We start from the raw sequence: 21413 nt of genomic DNA, 5'->3' as shown, positions 1-21413 counted from the left end.
GGTGTTACAGATGCTGTTATTGTTGAGCGTGTTGTTGTTTTTTTCATTGGAGTTGAATGTTCTGTGAGTTTGTTATTGGTTTTTATTAATGTGCTGAATGATATTGTCTGCCGCTGTAACTGCCAAGGCCAGTTATTTTTTTTGAAATTACCAGAGTATTTTTTCACAGCCGTAAAGCATTCGGAGGCACAGAGCCATGACCCACACATTGATTATTAGTAGCTTGAGAACTGAGGGGACGCTTTTTTTATCCCTTGACAGCTTCTCCAAGGTAAGATATGAGAGTACAAATCCACTTGCTTTGTGTTGTATCTTCTTGATTTGATTCCTGCCGTTCATTATCTTGACTTTTTGAAGCACAGGAGGCCAAATGATTGCTATAGCAGACTTTAAAGCAGCGCTCTTCATTTTTTATGTTTTTTCGTTGTTGTACTGGTTGTGCAGAGCAGCTCATTACATGAAGTTTTATCTGATCCATGGTGTATTGTAATTGCTATCAGGATTTCTGAAGATTATGTGAGCCATTTTAGTGGTGGCAAGGCTGCATGTTATCACACATTATTTGACTGAGTTTTTCATGAGACCTTCCTTTATATACACAGACTGCTCTGCCTGTGACTCACTGTATTGCGGAGCATGATTTTTGTGTCTCGGGAAGTGTTGTGTCACTACTCTGCTCCTATTTCCTGAAAATCAACAAAAGGGCTGCTCATCTGCTGGAAGTGAAATGTCTCATGTCTCACATAAGATTGCCACCCTCCCCTTTAGAAATGGCTGGCTCTCACGTTTTTATTTTTCCTGGGTAGATCCAACCAGAATCATCCAGGGGCCAGTGGACACAGAGATCATTGTGGGCGAGAGCATTGTGTTACCCTGCCAGGTCACCAGCGATCCCGTCCTTGATGTTTCTTTCTCCTGGGCCTTCAATGGACAGCTCATCGCCAAGGGAGACGGTCACTTTGAATTTGTGGGTGGGGTGAGTGACCCACAGCCGTAGTTTTTTTGTTTTTGTTTTTTCTTATGTGCGAATGGGCACTTGGCACCTCTCCCCATCTTGCTTCACTTCATCCCTGCCATTAGTTTAAAGAGACAGCTTGTGGTTTGACACCCTGGTATTTCTTGGAGAGATAGAGCATGGCAAGTTTTGCTGCACTTGCTGTTATACCATCCTTTTTCTTTTGCTATTTTAAATTTCTCTCTGGTGGCAAAGAAGGCTGGGGAAAAGTCTTTGGCATGAAGCGTTATTAGATCATTTAAGACCTCTTAGCTTCTAATTGTATTCTTGTGAATGGAAACATGGCAGCCGTCGTGTCAAAATACACTTCCTACATAGAAATCATCATGTAGGTAATGCGCTAGTTGCTCAGCCATTGTGACAGGTTGTCTTCTATTTGAGCACACTTCTCTTACTCTTGCTCAGTCTTCTGAAGTCATCTATTTTTTAATACGTTGGCTGGTCTCTTCAAATTCTGCTTTGACATGGCCTGCTGCACAGCCTCTTCATAACGGGAAGGAATACGTATTATTAGAGGTGCCTTGTAAAGGAATCAAAGCATGGCAGAGACCCAAACGACAAAACACTTTGAGAACATCCTCGCACCCTTTGAGATTAACCATTCTTCTTGGGTGTGTGTGTGTATGCGTTTGACTGACAATGTTCTTATCTGAAAAGAGACTCCTTCCCCAGAAATGCTCAAATGTCCCCAGTCCAAAGAGATTATCAACTTAACTTTGCTGCTTCAGGGAATTTAATTTCCATAATTAAACCACATTGGCTGTGCTGCCACGTTTTCCTGCCAAAGCCAAGAGAACGATTTCACCACTAATTTACCATTTTCTGCTTACGGGTGTCCTCTTAGATGAGAGCCTTTTCTTTTCTTTTTTTTGTTTTCTTCTCCAAATGAGCAAAAGCTGCCTGCTGTACTCAGTAGTAAAAGCTTATTTATGTAGTTGCTTGCAACAGGTCTTGAAGGTCACAGCACTGACCTCTGCAAAAGGCGGGTAAAGCAGTCGAGACCTTGTCAGACACAAAAACTCAATTTACTCTCTGTTGTTTTTGTGAATTTTGGCCTTTTTCTTTTCCATTCGAGCTCATGTTGAACAGCTGTTTGTGACCTGATACTGTATATACACAGAATTTCTCCCAGAAACACTGTGCAGCCACTTTTCCTCAGCAATTTCCAAGCTAAGTACTGTAACTAAAGGATATGCAAACGGTTTTTAGAGCTGCTATTTACTGTGTCTTTATATATGCTTTGCTACCTTTTTTAATAAGCTGTCACGAGGTCCATTATCTTTCATGCTACATAAAGCTCTCTTTCCTCCTTCGATAGAGAACAGCAGGAGATCTTATGATCAGGAACATTCAGCTTTACCATGCTGGCAAATACATCTGTGTGGTGGACACGGACGTGGAGAGTCTATCAGCCGTGGCTGTATTGATTGTGAAAGGTAAGAAAAGCTCGTCTCTGCTCTGCAGTTACCAATTAAAATAGGGCTTACAGCCAGGGATGTTTAATGGGTAAAAAAAAAAGGGAGAGAGAGAAATTAAAAAAAGTAGACTCAACGTAAAGTGGATGATGGATGCAGCCTCAGTAAAAAGAAGTCAGTAGTCTTTAAGTGTTACTGAGCAGAGCAGTGTTAAAGAGATTTCAGAGAGATTACATCGCTATGCTTTGCTGAGAATTAAAATAAAAAATCTTTTGAGGCGTGCAGTTTTCGATAGGGTTTTTAAACTCAAATAGGTTTGTTTTAGATTGAGATTGCAGTGCAACCAAAGTGTCCATATTCTCATCAGAATCACCCTGGATATCATCAGAGTGTTTATTTCTACTACAAGGCGCTTCATTACATCAAACAGAGGAAGGCGCTTTCCTTTTCTCTGGCGCTCAGAGATGTTTTTGGAAGAAAACTTCACAAAACTGTGTGAAATTCTAAGAGTACGAGCCATACATTTTTTAGGATGTGTTCCTTTTTCTCTCTCTCCCTGTCTTTTAATGACCAGTTTTCAATATTGTTGCAGTGTACTTGACAGCAGAATGCTTACATGCCTGTCTGCGCTCACTCATGCAGTATGTATAGCTCCTGAGAGACATTATTGTCGAGAGCTACATTTGGCAGAACAAAATAACTTTTGTTATTTATTTCAGGGAGGGGTGTGTTTGTGTTGCTCGTGGAATTGGAGGAGGGATGTTTCGGGGTGGAATCAATACACCAAATAGCCCAGCAAATTGACACCACCCAAATATGCTAAATGTCAGATGAGGTGAGGGATGATTTTAGTGTCAGGATTTGAAAAGGTTGAATCCATAGCTTTATCTTGCAAGGATAACAAGTTGCTATTTAACTTGAGGCGCAGAAGCTCTTCTTAATAAGCATTTCTTTACGAATGACTGCGGACAAAGAAAAATAGGAAGTAATGCTGTTTATCCAGCTGGAGCAATATCAAGTCCAGGGAAATGGATTGGCCTCCTGACTGGAGACAGGAGACAGGAGTGTGACTCAAGATTGTGCATTATTTACACTTCCTGCTCGTGGCGGCTGTCACAGATGTCTCAAAGTTTGGATCGAATAGCTTCAAATTCTGGGTGGAAAACACCACATAAACCATTCAGCAAGCAAACGTTGACATCCCAAAATACAAAATATTAACGCAACACGTGGAGTAGAAACCAACAGATAAGAGCCGGTTTTCAAATGCACCTTTTACATGGGTGAAAGCAGCAATGCAGTGATGATAAAATAGTCAATTTAAGAAAAATATCAAAACTAACAAATAAAAAACAGTTGCTTGACAGAAAAATGGATTAATGACAGTTTTACTATCAAAGCACCAACGTGTAAACAGCGGTTTGCATATAAAGTAGATGTATTTGAAGTCATTTTCATGGTAACATGGGGCATTAAATTCATTTTCATTTTCCAAAAACAGTGTATTTCATACAGGTAAGACTCACCAGATATCTCATGGCACAATCAAATATTATTATTGCAGTATGAGCATTGCAATAACATATATTGTGAGTTATCAACATCTTTTTGAACTGCAAATGATGTCCTCAAAGTTAAACTTTGTCAATATCTGTTTTTCCAAGAAGATAAAGTTATCACGCTGCAATTTTGATTTTGTTTTTGTTTGTTTTTTTAAGGCAAAATTAGATCAAGCATACCAATCAAAGTACAACATTCAACTCTTTGACAGAGACTCATTCAGACTGATGGCAACATGTTACCAATAAGACAGCAATTAATTGCAAACCTTCGACATTCTTTCTGAGAGTGATTGCAGTCACTCCAAATCAGACTACAACTGTTTGTCATGGTCCTGGGTCTTTTGACCCAGCGTTTTAAGTTTGAGTTTATTTTGTTCATTAGATTATCTAAGTTCATTTGGTTATTAGACTCCTTGTGTTTTCTTCCCCTGTATTTAAGCGTCCCCTCACCCTTCGTGTTTCATGCTGCGTGTCCTATGTTATCAAGTTTGTATTATCATGCCTAAGTGTTTCTAGTTCTTATTATTTCCCCCTCCGTTTCCAACCATGTTAAATCTCCCCTGCTCTTCATGCTTTTCATGTCTGTGTCTTACGTTGTCAAGTTCTGGTTGTCGTGTCTAAGTCTGCATGTTTCCTGTTTTATTTTGAAAAGGGGTCTTGTGTTCTGTGCTCATGCGGTTAGTTTTACTCTTGCCTGTGCATCATTATGTTTATCCTAGTCAGCTGTTTCCTCATGTGTCTCCACTTCCCCTAATCACCTCCTGTGTATTTAAGTCCTCTGTTTTCAGTGTGTGATTGTCAGGTCGTCTGTTGTCCACGCCATGTTTCCGATGCCATGCCATGCTTCCAAGTTTCTTGTCTAGGTTTTTCTTATTGTTTGTTTAGATTCCCCAGTTTAGGTTTGTGTTAATTTTGCTTCAGTTTGCCTTGCCCTTTGTTTGTACCTTTTCTACCAGCCATATTAAACGGCTCGCCTTTTGTTAACATTTCAAGTTCTGTTCCCTGTTCCTTGGAGTCTGCGTTTTGGGTCCTTTTCTCAATTCATACAGTCTGCCCTCGCCAGATTGTGACACTGTTTGCAGAAAGGTTACCTCCTATCAGGCAACCTGTGCAATCACTTTGCAATCAAAATGTGTAGTGAGTGTGCAACATTGCTCTGTGCAACCATTTAGTCACCGGAAGCTGAAATCAGTCCCAGAATGTGAAGAAAATTCAAAACAAACAGCTGGCGGCTGCTTTTGTTAATTTTTAGATGTAAGCATGACTAACTCAAGATTTTAGTGCATGAAATTAGCCCTTTTGTATATAGTATTCACAGAATATTCAGATTTATGTAATAAAATATTGATATTTAGTGTCCCTGTATCGATAGAGTATCATAATACATGTCTATGCTAGTACTTGAGATTTTTTCTAGTCTTTGTTTTTTGGGGGGAAATATAGGATAACATGCCTTTCTGGATGTCCTGCAGTTTAGGTGTTTGTCTTCAAACTGTTGTAGCTTGTAGCTACGTGTTATTAAATGAAAAGAGGTCATTTGGAAGGAAAGGAAATGTAGCTCACAGGTGTAAGTATTTACAGTTTGATCAAATCTAATAAGAACTTTAGAGCGGAGGCTCAGATGAAAGTAGAAGATAGTGACAGGACTAAACCCTGATGATGGTGGAGCAGAGTAATCAGATGAGTTCAGTTAAGATACCCTGGACAACTTGTGGAAATGGAAGAAGCATTTGTGATAGACAGGCTGCTGACAGGCAGAGTGAGAACAGTGTCTCCGGGCTAATTGGGCAAAAGTAGTGAGTTGAAATTGAGAAAGAGCTGAGTTTGACAGCGTGGGAAAATGAAAGTGACAAAAAAAATAGTAGTAATAGTCCAAATCAGTAAGGAGGAGCAGAGGCTCCCTTATTGAACTTATAAAAAAGATTATTTCGCATTACATTTGAAATGTAGCACAGTTCTTTTCTTTTTTTAATCATTCAAAGAGGCAATTAAAGAATAAGAACCTCATTATTTAAATAAAATTCACAACTAAATGCACTGTCTGCCACCTCTCATCTTCCCAGAGAAATTGTCCTTGTCTGTCCCTGATTTTAATTGAACTAATTTGTCTAAAGACACTGTCCCATGTTGTGAGCAATATTTAAAGCAAAGACTGAATCTGCTGTTTGGTTTAGTTTTTATGTTTTTTTAAAGAGTTTTTTCTTCCAATTTAAATTCACTCCCCTTTCTTTTGCGAAGGGTGCCGAAATGTTAGAGATAAATAGCTCAAAACCTTGACAAATAAGATCAAACCATTCTGCGTGGCTGTATAATTTAAGAGGAAGGTGAGGAAACATGAAAGCACAGCCAGCTTCCCCCAGTGGCTGCATTTGCATGTTCTTAAAAAAAAAAAGAAAAATCTATTTTAATGTTAAGACAAACAACAGCAAGACGTCTCCTTTCACCGGGATTCTGCAGCAGCACGTTTACGATCGTGGTAACAGTGATCGTTGGCGTTACTGGCATCAAACATATTGTTACAATCATGTATATTAGTCAGCTCGATAATTTTGCAGGGTGTTATTTACAATGGGGTTTCGCTCCTTTCCTCTCACAGCGCTGAAGGTCAATGATAATCGCTCCTGACACAAAGACTCTTTGAGTGATCATCTGGGTTCTTGTTTTTCACAATGGGTGTGGAAAAAAAACCCGTTTTAGATGCCTCACAAACACTCCACTGGGTGGTGATGGTGGCTCTGGAGAAGGTCACAATATAAGGATAATATCACAGTCATTAGCATTCGAACCACTTGGGGAACACTTGTGCTTGTTTGACAGCTGCACCACCACCATCATCATCATTATCCCGAGAGATAGTTTTTAGGGAAATACAACTCATGACAGTCAATGTAACACTTCAGAACGATGTGTTTTCACACTGGTATTTCGACCCGCTTATGATATGCTCTTGTTTAGTTCTGGCACGTGTTGCAGCACATTTTGAGAATTTGGGAAATATTTGGTTGAGATCGGAATAATATCGCCAGTGTCAGTAAATACAGCCGGTTATTAATTTTCCCTCAGACAAGTTCACAATGAAAGCTCAGATAGTCTGTCCATATTAATAACAGATTATTTGAACACCCTCGAGACACTGACAGCCTCTTGCCTCAGCCAATGAAATGTAATTAAGAGGATAAGGAATTGATCTTTGATTGTGTGTCCTATTAATATGTATTAATGAGGCCAGTGTATTAAAGTTGCTTTTTTTTTCATCAATAGCCACTAATGAGTTTTACAGAGATCAATATCTCTAAAGCCACGGTTTTAAGGCCAAATGTATGAGGGCAGTAACGTCCAAGGCTTCAGTAAACAAAAGGATGTCGCTCAGCAGTTACTTGCTCAGCTTAATCCAATATATCCTTGCATGCATACATAGACATATACATACATGCTGCAGGAGATATGAAAACAAAAGGATTTGTGCTTCCAGACAATTGATTGTTTACTAAAATAATCATGCTACACTTTAATAATTAGTATATTTTGCTTCAGATTAGAAACCACTTCAGAGCTGGTAGGGAGTGCGAGAAGAGCAAGGGGCGTTATTATTCTGCGGTCTATCTCACAGCTCTCTAGTGGTCTATTATTTCTGATGAGCTGACACCTTCATTAGAATAGGAACCCGCAGATGAAACTAAAGTAAAACATCACACCGCTTAATTGGTGGGATAATAAAAATAAATGATAAAACTCTGTTTCCTTGGGGCTGTGAGGCCCCTTTTTCAACTTTTACCTTTTAATTTGACTCCCTGCATCCACTTAGGTCTGCTGTTTCATCGATCAATTACCGGGAGGATTACGGGGAAAGGGAAGGATTACAAGTTGGGTGAATATTGGAGAATAAATCTTGAATTAACTTTTAATACTTTGTGAAGGGCATTACATCTTCTCAGCTGAAAGCTTTTTTCAGAATGTTCTCTCGCTGATGTTGATTGAAAGATATGAAGGCTATATAGCGATATCATTTTGGCCGACGCATGTGTGTGTGTGCTTTTCCTTTATATGCCACTAAATGTCATGTTTTCCTTGCAAAACGTGCGAGTATACTATTCTGTAGCGTCGTCTGTGCCTCTGCATGTGCGAATACCTCACAATATCTGTTCTTGTGATTGAGCCAGGCCCTCCCAGCCCTCCAGACTCAGTGACGGTGGAGGAGGTGACAGACAGTACAGCCCAGCTAGCGTGGAGCCCCGGCAGAGACAACGGCAGCCCCATCACCAATTACCTCATTCAAACCCGAACTCCCTTCACTGTGGGCTGGCAGAGGGTTAACACAGGTGACGCAGTACTTGACGATAAATTTTCATCTTATAGCACATGAGATATTATTCAGATAATTCACAGATGTCCACAGGGAAATGCTGTTATTTCTCTTCCCCAGTTGGCAGGTGGGTCAGTGTATGGGGTCAGCTAGAAAAAAGGGTAGAGATTCATGTTCTTACTCAAGACAGTGAAAGGTCCTTCTTGCTGCTGTACTGTGCAAAAGTGTTGAGCGATCACTGATTCTTTCATATGTTGTTGAGAAAATTGGAAACATAAAATATAAGTGTCATATTTCGGCTGTTTGCAGGCAGGAGAAGGACCCAAACGCAAAACTCACCACACAGGAATTAAACCCAAAAAGCTGCTTTATTGCAGCATGGCACAAAAACTATAACAAAACTAAACAGGGACATGGATGACAAAAATACAGCCATGAGGAAGACTACAACACTGACAAAGACACAGGGCTTAAATATACTGAGGGATAACGAGGGAATGAGACACAGAAGGAGAGCACAGCTGGGAGTAATCAGGCTGGACGAGACAAGGGAAGCAAAACTAGAAACACTGACATGAGACACGGACCTTCAAAGTAAAACAGGAAACACACTGACTGAACTCTAGACATGTAAACTTAACAGCAACTGGGGAGACAGAACATAGGAACCTGAAACATGGTACAGAAAGGCACAGTAGACACAACATGGAACACAGGGAAGCCATATTACAAAACCTAAGAAATAAACTATGATAACCATAACTGAAACCTGGGGAAATAACAAACACAGTACAACAAAGGACTCAAAACATAAACCATAATATAAAAACACAAGAACTCAAAAAGCTGGGTCAGAACAACCCAGAACCGTGACAATAAAACAGTTTGTACAACTCTAATGAGCTTAAAAGTTGATATCTGGTATGATCGCCTCTCATAGGCAAACCTTCTTGTCATTTCTTTAAGTAGTCTCCAGGAATAGCTCTTCCGGCTTCTTGAAGGACATTCAAAGCTCTTCTTTGCATGTTAGATACCTTTAGATGATCCCACACTTGCTTCACTGTTGGGGTTCTGAGGAGACCAGTCCATAAATGATATTGTTTCATTGTGTGTTTTTCAATCCAGGTATGATTTTTCCTGCAATGGCAACTGCAAAAAGCCAATCAGCTTTCCAAGTGGTATTACATGGTGACTCAAAATTTTACTTTTCTCTGTTCATAATTCAATTAATTTTTGACAAGATCGCCAACCCCACTGGCTAAAATAAAGCCCCAAACCGTGACAGAGCGTCTGCTGTGTTTTGCAGATGGCTATAGACACTCACTGTTGACCTCCTTCTTACCCATCGATGACAATTTGAACCTAAAATGTCAAATTTGGACCTGCAGAGTCTCAATAATACCTGTAGGGACGCCTCCAGATTTTTTTCATAGGAGTGGCCATATGGGAGCCATTAAAAATATTGGGGTGGCACACCAAAAACAAAATTTCCAGTTTTATTATGCTGTTGTCAAATATAGAGAAAGGAAGAATTATATACCTGGTTAGTTTCCTGCTGTTAAAGTTGATATCACTGAAAATAGGTACATAAGAAACCCATATAAGATTTTGAAGTCCATAATAATCTGTTTTAACTGATTGATTGATTTACTGACTAGAAGTCCCAACCACTGCTTTAATGATTCTCAACAGAGCTGAGCAGATGCAGATTAAGATTCACACTCCAAGAATGGAGTTAAGTTTAGGAGCAAACTTGTTCAGGAAAGACAAATAAGTATTAGATCACGTAAGAGTGTGAACTGTTGTTGATGTACCAGTGATCTGTGCAGGGATTGGCACCAGCTTTGCTGCAACCTGATATCATCATCATCATCATAGTTTATTTATATAGCACTTTAAAAACACACAAGGCTGACCAAAGTGCTGAACAGTAGAAATATAAGAGATACAATAAGAATAATATCTCAATGAATCAAATACCTGCAAATATTATTTTAAACAATTACTATTATACTATTACTATCACACAGTCACTTAGGTCACTAGTTCTTTCTCTAGAAATAAGACTTTCAAACACCACACAGAGACCTTCATGTGTTTGAAAACCAACTATTTACTGGTACAAAACAAAATCATCTGGACTAATCAGATGGATCAGCTGAGGGCAGAATGCATCTCTCAGGTCTATCAGCTGGTGGATTTTTTTTCCTATTTCTTAAGGGCATGATTTTCAGATACTGTTCGTCTGCTGTAGATAGTTTCTTAGGCCTGTCACTTCTTCTGTCTTCCACCTGTCCTTTTAAGGACACTGCACACCACGTTGAGATATGTCAAGTTTTCAGCTAATAGCACTTTGGGAATCACCTTGTTGCTGCAAAAAATATGATTTGATGCCTGTCAAACTGTTATCTTTGGCATTTTTTGGAGATTCAACTAAAGAAATGAGAACAACTTATGTGTTCTTATGACAGTTTGTTGGTAACAAACTATCTAACGATAAAAAATTTCCAATTTGTCTGTAGAACACTGGTTCATCCCCTGATTTAGGTGGCTTTTTATGCTAGTGATAAGTGTCTTAACAAACAAAAAAACATATATATGATCAGGTGCAAGGTCTGAACTAAAAAAGAGTGAAAAATCTGTCAGTGTCCAGTGGAGAACTTTGAAATCCTGGGGAACTGTTGTTCAAGGCCACTTTAAAAATGACAAGAAAATCTGGCTACTTAGGAAATATATAAAGAGATGAGGCTTGTTTTGGTGGCTCCATATTTTTTTTCATTATTACTTTTTCATTTTAGCCACTTCGATGACCTTCTGTGTACTCATGCTAAGTCAACACCAGCGTCCTTTTCATCTTTTCAAGTCAAGTCTGTTTTTGTCACAGCTTGGTCCTGAAGCATCTACACAAGCCTAATTTCTACTCCCATCCACAGCCATGAATGGATGAAAACATCATTTGCATATAAAATTGCCATTTCCACCAGAAGTTATTGGACATAGCAAAGAAACAAAACAGCAAACAAGCAATTTCACTGAATGTGAAACTGAGACACTCATCTGAGAAGTGGAGAAAAGGGAATGTGTTTTATTTGGTACCCTCAGCTTTGGAAATACAAACAGAATCAAACCCACTGAATGGGAAAAAAGAACTGAAGCTATCAACTCTGTTAAGTTCAGAGTAAAAGAACCCTAGCAGAAAATAAACAAAGAAAGAAAAGGACCAGAGGCAAGAGGAGTTTGGAGAAAGACAGACAGTCATTACGCACAGCTGCAGCTTTTTCCTAAGGTTTTCAAAATGTAACACTCAAAAAATGTTTTTCACCCTCAGTAGACATGAAGCAATAATTTTGATTAAAATGCAACTGAGATGCACAAAACGAAAGGTTTATTCATTCAAGTAATTAATCATTAAGGTATAAACTCAATGCATTGCAATCAAGTAAATTTCATTAATCCATTAAATGAAACATTTTACATTGTACTTATGTGGGAAAACTTAAACATAGGTGCACATGCTGTCATTTTTTATTCGTCTCTTATAAATGTGAGTTTATATGAAAAAGGCAAATACCAGGCTTTTTCTGCATTCTTAATGATCTGGGTCCAGGTGTCTAGAAAAGGTTGAATGCATATACTGCAGTTGTTTTTATTAGTTTACTTAAAAAGGGTAAGGCTTATAATAATAAACAGTATAAATAATAACAGTTATAATGACAATAAATCAGCTGGGGTGAGCATAAAGGCAGATTTTTACCAGTCATGGCAGATGGCCGGCCCTTCCTGCGCCTGGGTCGGCTGGAGGTTTCTTCCTGTTAAAAGGCAGTTCTTCCTTCCCACTGTCAACTAGTGCTTGCTCATAGGGGATCGTCGCATGTGTGAGGCTTTTTTTGAGACAATTGAGTTTAACTTAAAAGTATATTGTACAGATTTTATATAGAAAAGTTTGACCTAAATGAGAAAGTAGGAGTTGCTTCACGGTAAAATTCCTGTAATCAAATTTTTACCAATCCTGCAACTGTTTGTAACAAAAAAGGGGCATGATGAATTGACAAAGTCAAATGCTGATCACAGAACTTTCTGAGCACTACAGAGCTTGTTCTGGTTTTCTGGACTGCACCTGTTTTGCTTCCCTGTTATTGGTTTTATCCAATCTCATTATGGCTAAAACAGTCCTGTATTTTAAGTAAAAACGGTGTAAAGGCTGCATTTCACAAAAAAACAACTGCTTGGTTAATTCGGTGGGGGAAAAAAATCACATCTAAAAAGCTTAGATGTTTCCCTCCGGAATTAGCTGAGAGCAAAGCAAAGCTGAAAGGAGAGAAAACACTGGAGATCAACACAACTGAGAAATCACTTATGATATCTAACATTGGCCTGTATGTGCTGGAGGTGTACATTGGCAGCTGTTTGCTGAGAAGCTGCGTCAGGCTGGCGACCTGTCCAGAATGTACCCCGCCTCTCGCCCTAGCGTAGCTCAGATAGGCTCCAGACCCCTGACAAGGATAAGACGAAGAGAATGAATGGATAGATGGACATTTGAGAACACCACAACGAGTCAGCTTTTTCACTGTAGCTGTTTGTGCTGTACCGAAGTAGCGAACAAATGTCATTGCACGTTTCAAGCCAATGGCTGTAGGTTTTTTATTGGCATTTCATTGGATCCCTCAGTGTTACTATCAAGGAAGACGCCGCTGTGCACAGCAGGGCTGACAGTTAAACCATTTACTGTCCTTTGTCCGAAATCCGCTATCCTCCAGCCACCTTCTACAGTCATGACTCAAAACCAGCTTGCATTCAACACTTTATTGACCAGGCTACGCTGCTTAAACAGTGTATGTGTGCATAATTGTTCTCTTGCTTTAGTTGTAGCTGTTCACTTGTATACATGTAGGCTCTTGCAAAGACCTTCCGTCTGCAATGTTTTCTTTTATTCTTAGTCCCGGAGATAATCGATGGGAACACACTGACAGCCACCGTGGTGGACCTCAATGCCTGGGTTGAATATGACTTTCGGGTACTGGCAAAAAACAGCGTTGGTGTCGGAGAACCCAGCCCAGTGTCCGTGAAGACCAGGACAGAGGATGCAGGTACTGCGTATTGATTTCCCTTTTTGTGCTATAACTTGCCTTTATGCGGCTTTATATATATGTGTTTTTATACTGAAATGTGATCATGGTCTGTGTTTTGTAGTTCCAGATGCAGTGCCAGGTGATGTGGGTGGAGGTGGTGGAAGCAGATATGAACTGGTTATCACGTGGGAGGTAAATCATCAGTCTTATGCTCTAGTCTGTTATTCAAAGTGCCCGGAGTCAGTGTCGTTTTCATCTTAAACGAGGTTCTAAATATTCCTCGCTAAACCAAAGCACCTGCTCTGTTTTGCTTGTGGGTGTCATAAATTTGGGGTCAATGGGAGTCTGTCGTTGCTGTAATTTCTCAAATTGCTTGCATGTAAGGCAGCAGCAGCGTATACAACAGAGAAGTAAATCTGACAGATATTCTCATTTGTGAGTCTCGGATCTGTGATGAATTACTGTTCAGACTAATCTACAATGCTCAAATATAGCAGTAAGGAGTCGAATGGAAGAATAACAGTGCTGGCATTGTACAAGTCATTACTTTCTGTGTTATCTCATCATTGGAGATTTCCCATTTCATTATATACAGAATAACTTTTCATTTTAAAAGCTGCACGGATGCTCGGTAATGAGCGCAGGTTTTTAAAATGGCATTTTTACTGCTCCTTTTATTTCATCAGGTGGGTTGCAAAAGCAATTTGTGGGTCATGCACTTTTTTTGACATTATGAGAGACGGTGGTGACTGCGTGAGCCCGGCGGTGGTGTGAACGTGAGTGGTTTGTATATGTTTTAATATCACTATAGTTTTGTGTTTCACTCTCAGCCTGTTCCCGAAGAACTACAGAATGGTGAGAGCTTTGGTTACATCATCGCTTTCCGCGCCTTCGGAGAAGCTAGCTGGACTCACGTGGCCACCTCCGCCCCTGGCGCGTCGCGCTACGTGTACCGCAACGACAGCATCGCGCCCTTCTCTCCGTTTCACGTTAAGGTTGGCACTTACAACAGCAAAGGACAGGGTCCCTTCAGCCCCGTGGTCACCATCTACTCTGCGGAGACAGGTAAAAGGGTGGACGTGAGTGGAATCTGAGCAAAGCCCCCAAAGTAGATTTTTTTGTTTTTTTATCGGATTGGATTAAAACTGCTCGGTAGATAAAAACACACGCAGAAAAATAAATCTGCAGAAATATCTTTATATGGACGAGGTACAAAATCATGGGAACACATATATGTACGAACCAGCAGATTGCCTTCAAATATCACCGCTGTATTAAAATGCTGCGCCACAGTAAAAACTGGTTGGCATTTAGATCTGTGCTACCTCTCAGTATGCTGAAGGGTGTGGGGTGGGGGGGGGTGTCTCTGTGTGTAGTGTAGTGTTAGTCAATTTACCAGCAGCACCTGTGTGTGATGATTCATCTGAGTAGAGATCAAAAGAATGCGCACAGTTATAAATGTAAAAATTGAAGAGATTTGTTCTGCTCGTTTCTGTGCTTTTGGAAGACGGCGGCACAGCTCAGTCTCCCGTTGTCTGTTTTCAGAGCCAAGTGAGAAGCCAGCGGGAGTTAGGGCCAGAAGTGTCTCAGCCTCTGAGATTGAGGTGAATTGGCAGGCTCTCTCCTTCATCCCTGAAAGGGTTCTGGGCTATGAGGTACATTTTACTCTTTTAAATGGAAATAGAAATCACACACACATTCTCACAAGCAACACGATTCAAATGCTCACCATCAACCCCTGTTGTACCTCAAAACCATCACTTCCAAACTCTGCGTCGCCATGGAAATGGCTGTTTCACTTGGCCGACTGTTATTGCCAAAATTATACAGCTCTTTGTGGCAACACAACAGGAAAACATGTCAGAGCGTTTTCAAGAGAACAAAAGAAAATTGCCTGGCCACATGCCTTTTCATGTTGCTGTCATTCATGGGATATCATGATAGCAATATTGGGCCTTGTGTCACGGCACTGGGAAATGCTACACTGGAAATGCATGGAGCACAGCAGCAACACGGGTCTAGATGTGATGTGTTTTTACTTTCCTCTGAGTAAAACATTAAACTGTTACACTTCAAACCAGGAACTGCTGATTTCATCCCTTCTTACCTTTAAAAACTAGGACACCCTGATTGCCTCGTCCACATACCTCTGATGGAATAATCAGGATGATCAAAGGGCTTTAATGAAAGATGTTGTTATTCTTTTGCTCAATAAAGTCAAAGTTGTTTCCATAACTCCATCTGCGAAAGTAGATTTCTTTTTTTACTCTTTTTTTTTTGTTTGTTGCTGTTTATATCTGAGCTGCTTCTATGATATTAGACACTGAATAATGATGACGGAAAAGTGAATGACTGCTTAAAAAGGATTTCATTTGGGATCATTTATTTCCAGGCTAATGGTTTGGATAATAACAAAAATCTCTTACGTTTATTTTAAATACATTTTGCTGGCACTCGATCTGTAGCATAACTGTTTAAAAGCCATTTTTAATCAGGCAGCTTTCCATTAAAGAAAAAAATATTGCCACATTACAAAGCCATGAGGTATTGTTGAAACAATTAGATAGTCAAGCAACAATCAAAAGAATTGATTGGCAATTTAATATCAATGAATAGTTTCAGTCATTAAGTACAGAGGCTTTATAGTTCCCTGCTCCACACTTGGGAGTATTTGCTGCTTTTCTCTTTTTGGTGTTTGTTGGAAAAACACTTTTACACTGAATATTTTTATTATTTTTTGGCAATTAATATATGTTAATTAATCAGCGAGGAGACTAATCATTCATCTATGTTCGAATGTATGTACATTTTAAACCATTTCTAGGAGCTGTAAGGATTTGTAATGTGAGATATCAAATATCCAGCTGGAAAGGTAAAAGAAAACCGTGATCTTTCTTCAGAGAATACAATCAAAGCCTTTTATTTAAAATTCCACAGTTCTTTCAAGACATCAAATGTAGCGTATTTGCAAGCATCCTTTTATGCCACATGGGCTAGAAAGCACATAAAGAATAGATGTACACATTTTGCTCCAATCCAGAGCCTTCTATCCCGAATGACGTGCTCTCTTTCTGAAAATAGGTGGCTTACTGGGAAGATGACACTAAACCAGAGACCATGGGGAAAGTTAGAGTGCCTTGGAACCAAACCTCGGCCACAGTGAGTGGCTTGGCAGGAAATACACAGTATTTCCTAACAGTCAGCGCCTTCAATACAGCAGGCACTAGCCCATTCCTCCCTGCAATCAATGTCACCACAAAAAAGCCACGTAAGTTGCGGCACACAATACTGCTGCTCAAGGGTTTGATTTTTGTGACTACACTGCTTAGAATTCAGAGGTGGAAACAGTTAGTGGTTTAATTGAAGTCTATTCTTAGCTTTTCCAATAATGCTGGGGAAATCTAGCATGTGTTGAAACGTGTCTGCATCCAAGTCCAGTAACGCAGTGCAGCGTTACAAAAACAGAATGCATGTAAAGGATAACTATGCAAATATAATAGGCTAAATCTGAGAGATTGTATTGTTGTGAAAAAATATGGTCTTTTTCACAGGAACACATGCCAAAAAAGTTAGATCAAAAAAATATAAAAGGAAAGTCCCAGAGAGGATGTAAAGATAGGGAGGGTTTTATCACTCTGTGTAAAATTGTAAAGCCTTTGGGGATTTTATCATCGACAGGACAAAATATTAAAAGATTAAGAGAACCCAGAGAAATCTTTGTGTGCAGGGGAAGAGGGCTGAAAACCAGTTTGGATAGCACCATGCTCTGCAGGCCCTCGGGTATCACTGCATTCAAAATAGACATGGTTCTTCACTGCATGCAAAAAATGCATGTCCACGTACATAGCGTGAGTAGCTTGTACTTCTCTATGAGCACTTAAATTCATCATGTAAATATTCCAGATTTAGCCACATAGACTAATTTTAATATGTGGTGCCTCCCAGGTTGATGGCATATTTTATCACATAGCAAATAATCGAGGCGCAGAGCTGTCGAGCAGTTGATTTCTATTTAATGCAAAAAATATAAAAAATATATCTTTCTTAGGACTGCCGCCTCCCTTTATTCCCAAATGCTTGCAAAGTCTTCTTAAAAGGAGATGAAGTAGCAAACGTTTCCCTGTTGCGAACCTTTAAAAACACATTAAGTTCATAATGATCGCATATTATTCAAAAACATTAAGTCATCTCATTTACCACATTTGACATAGTAGTTTCAATTTAAAGCGGAGTATGAAGATTTGTTGAGCAGTGGTTAGAGACGTGCTGGAACACAGACTAGCAACAGTTCATGTAACAAACACAGAGTCTTCATCTCAATGCCGACAATTTCAAGTCAGCAGCAGGAGGCAGATTAGCGTGCTTAACCCGAATAAAGCTGTTTTATACACCATTAGTTTGCTTTGTACAAGAGCTGAAGCAGGTCTGATTTAATGCCCTGTGAGCAAAAGTTGCCTCCAAAAACCCCCCGAAGGAATAGCCAACATGGTTTTGTTAGCCTTTAGCTTAGTCATCAGCCTGACCCGCTTATATCTTTTCTGCTTCCAAGCACACTGCTTCCACTTGACTCTGTGCAACCGGACCTTGATCTGTCAGTCCCCTGACGAGGGCCTTGTGTCCTCAGTAGTCACAATCTGCAGGGCTTTGCCTTTATTATCCTTGGCAACTTGCATTTCCCAGGAGGTGTTACCCTCTCACTGAATTTACTAACTGCCAAAATGGGCAATGTAGTCGGGGAGTGGGGATTAAACAGATGCCACCTGCCATTTAACAGATCAGTGTAGCGTCAAAATGATTTTGAAGCTGCAAAGCAAATCACCTTAAAGTGAACGGGTTCCATTCTGCTTTTATCCACACTTTATTTGTACTTCCAAACTGGGCAAAGATTAGTGTCATATAATAATAGTATTTAATTCAATCTTTTTAAAGTTGTGTTATCCTTTAAGTGAAATAAAATCTTTCTTGTTCAATCTCACCAAGTTGGGGTGCTGTGTAAAATGCAAATAAAAGCAGAATGCAATGGTTAGCTAATTCCAATAAACTCATATTTAGTACAAAGCAGAACATAGAAGTCATTTCAAAAGTTTAAACTGAAAAAATATTAGCTCATTTTGAAGCAGAAATAAGTCTCAAAAAAGTTGTAACAGGGCCATGTTTACTACTGTGTAGCATCCAGTCTTCTTTTAACAGCAGTCCATAAATTTTTTGGGAGCTGAGGAGAGAAGCTGCTGGACTGATGTTGTCCTATTCTTGTCTGATATAAGATTCGTGGTGCTCAACACTTCTGGGTCTTGTTTGTCGCATATTTCATTTCCGGTTGTACTAGATGGGCACTAAACACAGCTCCATACCATCACTGATCATGCTTCTCCTTTTTAATCTGGGGACGTAGTGTCCGTGTTTTGCAGAAAGATTTTCGGGTTTCAATTTGTCTCACCACAGAACAGTTTTCCAGGGAAGATGCTTCTGGATCGTGTTCACATACAGCTTCTTTGCACGATAAAGCTTTAACCTGCACAGCAAACTGTGCTCACAGACAATTTCTGGAAGTGTTCCTGAGCCCATGCTGTGATTTCCATGACTAAATCATGCCTGATTTTAGTGCAGCGTTGCCTGAGGGCACGAAGATCACGTGCATGCAGCGTTGATTTTTGTCCTTATCCTTTGCGCACAGAGATTTCTTCAGATTCCCCGAATCTTTCATGACATCATGTACTGCAGATGATGAGATTTTCAAAGTCCTAACAATTTGACAAACATCATTCTGAAATTGTTCCACAATTTGCAGACACACTTTTTTCCCAGATCAATGAACCTCTGTCCATCTTTACTTTAGAGGAGCTCCGCCTCTTTAAAATGCTCCTTTTATACCCGGTCATGTCACTGACCTGTTGCTCATAAACCTGTTTATTAGTTTCTTTTTAATATCACTTACTTTCCCAACTTTGATGTGATGTGTTGTTGCCATCAAATTCAAAATGAGCTATTATATTTTATGAAATATTAAAATGTCTCAGTTTAATTATCTGTTGTTTTCCTTGTTTTATTGTGAATACACTATTGGTTTTTATTTATATTTTACACAGTGTCCCAAATTTTTGAAATTGGGATTATACACCAATGTGACACTAATGTTTCTGCAGTGATATAAAATTGTTAATAATTTTTATATCACGCAGCACCTTCCCAGCCGCCAATGAATGTGGGATGGAACCTAATGGGCTCTCAGCTGTCTGTTTACTGGGAACCTGTGGTGGCAATGGAATCAGAATCAGAAGTTTTGGGCTATCAAGTGAGTTTTACTTTCTCAGTTGCTTTCACGGGAACTTGGTACACTAGGTAACCACGAAGCTTATGCATTTGAAGTTGTTATGGTGTTAGAAAACATATTTGCAACCTTGTTTGTGTTCCCCTTTCAGCTGTCATACCATAGGCAGCGACACAAAGAGGTAATCACACTCACAACGGTCAATGCAACAGCAGAGCTGACCCTCCCTGAGGACGATGAGGAGTACATCATCTTTGTGCAGACACTGAGTGAAGGAGGATTAGGGCCGGCATCAGATCCCATACGAATCCACCAGCTAAGTAAGCTCGGTGTTCATGTTTTGTGAAGTTGCAGTGGTTAAATGGTCAAAAACGGAAGGCTGGAAGAATAATTTGAGTTTTCCTCGTGCCCTTCCCTTTAAAATATGCTGCTCTCATACTCCAGAGGAACATAGACAAATGCCAAAATTTGACATATGAATTCACTGGGACCTTTTTCTTTCTTTTTTGCCCATTTTTGTAAATAAAGTCACTTAACACTGTAAATCTGACAGGGACATTTTGTCCTCCCCTGACCCACCCTTAGTCAAGGCCCCATCCCACCTCCCCTGCGCTCTTCTGCGCTTATAGTTTGCTGAAATATGCAACACAATCCATCTCTGTCACAGACTCGCTTTGGCTAGATGCTATTGGTGTCCTGTGGGACTCCAGCGGGGGCTATTCCCCTGCCCTAAATGCTACTTTGCATTGTTGAACTTTTGTGTCGTATCCCTGAAAACAGAAAGAGGTAGAATTCAACATGGGTTTTTTTGTTAAATGGGCTCATCATTCCCGGAGGAGCAGGAAACGCGCTGTCTGGCAGAGTCATTTTTATCAAGTATATTATGTAGTGAGAAAGCAGCGATTGAAGCAAACTGCATCAGTGTTCTGGGTCCTTTACACTCACTTCCTCTAATACATTTTTTTACCCATGCACTTAAAAGCCAGCACACAAATGAGTTTGCACCACATTTTAAGTAACCCCATGAAACGTCAGCATGCATATTTTATGTTTTGACAACCTAAGCGTGTTATTCTCAGCAGCTGACAGAGCAGAGAATTGAAACTTTGGGTTAGAAATGTGTGTTTCAGACGGATGTCAGCCACGGTGCTTTTACCTTGTTTTTCTTGTTTCCCAGGTATGAGCGCCCGTGGCTCCAGAGCCTGGAGTGTGGAGATCTCCCCCCTCTCCCTGTTCCTCACCATCGCAATATCCTCATTCAGGTCATCGTTGTGACACAAACAGACTCTGCTCTGTTTTTCAGCATTCACTATTGGCTCTTGTTTTGTTTTGTTTTCTTTAATTTGTGAAAGTGGTCAAGGTTTTTTCTTTTCTTGCATTTTTTTAAGGTACCGCATATTTTTCTCCCAGTGTTATTTTGCAAGTATGCAGCAGCACAAGAGAAGAGTGTGCTGTCAGACACTTAATTAACAGTAAACGCTTGCTTTTTTTTTTCTTACATAAGTCTGTTTTGACATTTTTGCTGGTTGGGAACAATGCTCCATTTCTACTCTTTTTTGACTCTAGAATGATACAGATGCCTTACTTCCATTCATGTGCCAAAGTAGTTGCAGCCTTCTCGTTGTTATTGCTAAGATAGCTACATGCTTTCCTCAACATTTTATTCCTCACTTTTCTTATCACGAAGGTCTCAGTGAACCTTGCAGAAAGCCCTGCAGAGAAGTTTATGATTGTTTGTTTGTTTCCTTGTATTTCTGAGTTTTCAGTTCTCCTCTCCAAAA

General features: G+C 39.8%; 1 protein-coding gene across 1 annotated transcript in view; it reads left to right on the top strand.

Moving 5' to 3' along the window:
- Positions 1-21413, top strand: part of cntn3a.2 (contactin 3a, tandem duplicate 2) — a 123451-nt gene extending 102038 nt beyond the window's left edge. The window contains exons 13-23 of the mRNA XM_080899718.1: positions 807-976; positions 2334-2451; positions 8153-8311; positions 13233-13382; positions 13486-13556; positions 14195-14429; positions 14910-15019; positions 16446-16632; positions 19544-19656; positions 19784-19952; positions 20810-21413. Coding sequence (XP_080755844.1) covers positions 807-976; positions 2334-2451; positions 8153-8311; positions 13233-13382; positions 13486-13556; positions 14195-14429; positions 14910-15019; positions 16446-16632; positions 19544-19656; positions 19784-19952; positions 20810-20907 — 1580 coding nt within the window. The 3' untranslated portion in view covers positions 20908-21413. The remainder of the gene's footprint in view (positions 1-806; positions 977-2333; positions 2452-8152; positions 8312-13232; positions 13383-13485; positions 13557-14194; positions 14430-14909; positions 15020-16445; positions 16633-19543; positions 19657-19783; positions 19953-20809) is intronic.

Source organism: Rhamphochromis sp. 'chilingali' (genome assembly GCF_963969265.1).
Source record: "Rhamphochromis sp. 'chilingali' genome assembly, chromosome: 12".
Lineage (NCBI taxonomy): Eukaryota > Metazoa > Chordata > Actinopteri > Cichliformes > Cichlidae > Rhamphochromis > Rhamphochromis sp. 'chilingali'.
This window is presented reverse-complemented; position numbering and strand designations above follow the sequence as displayed.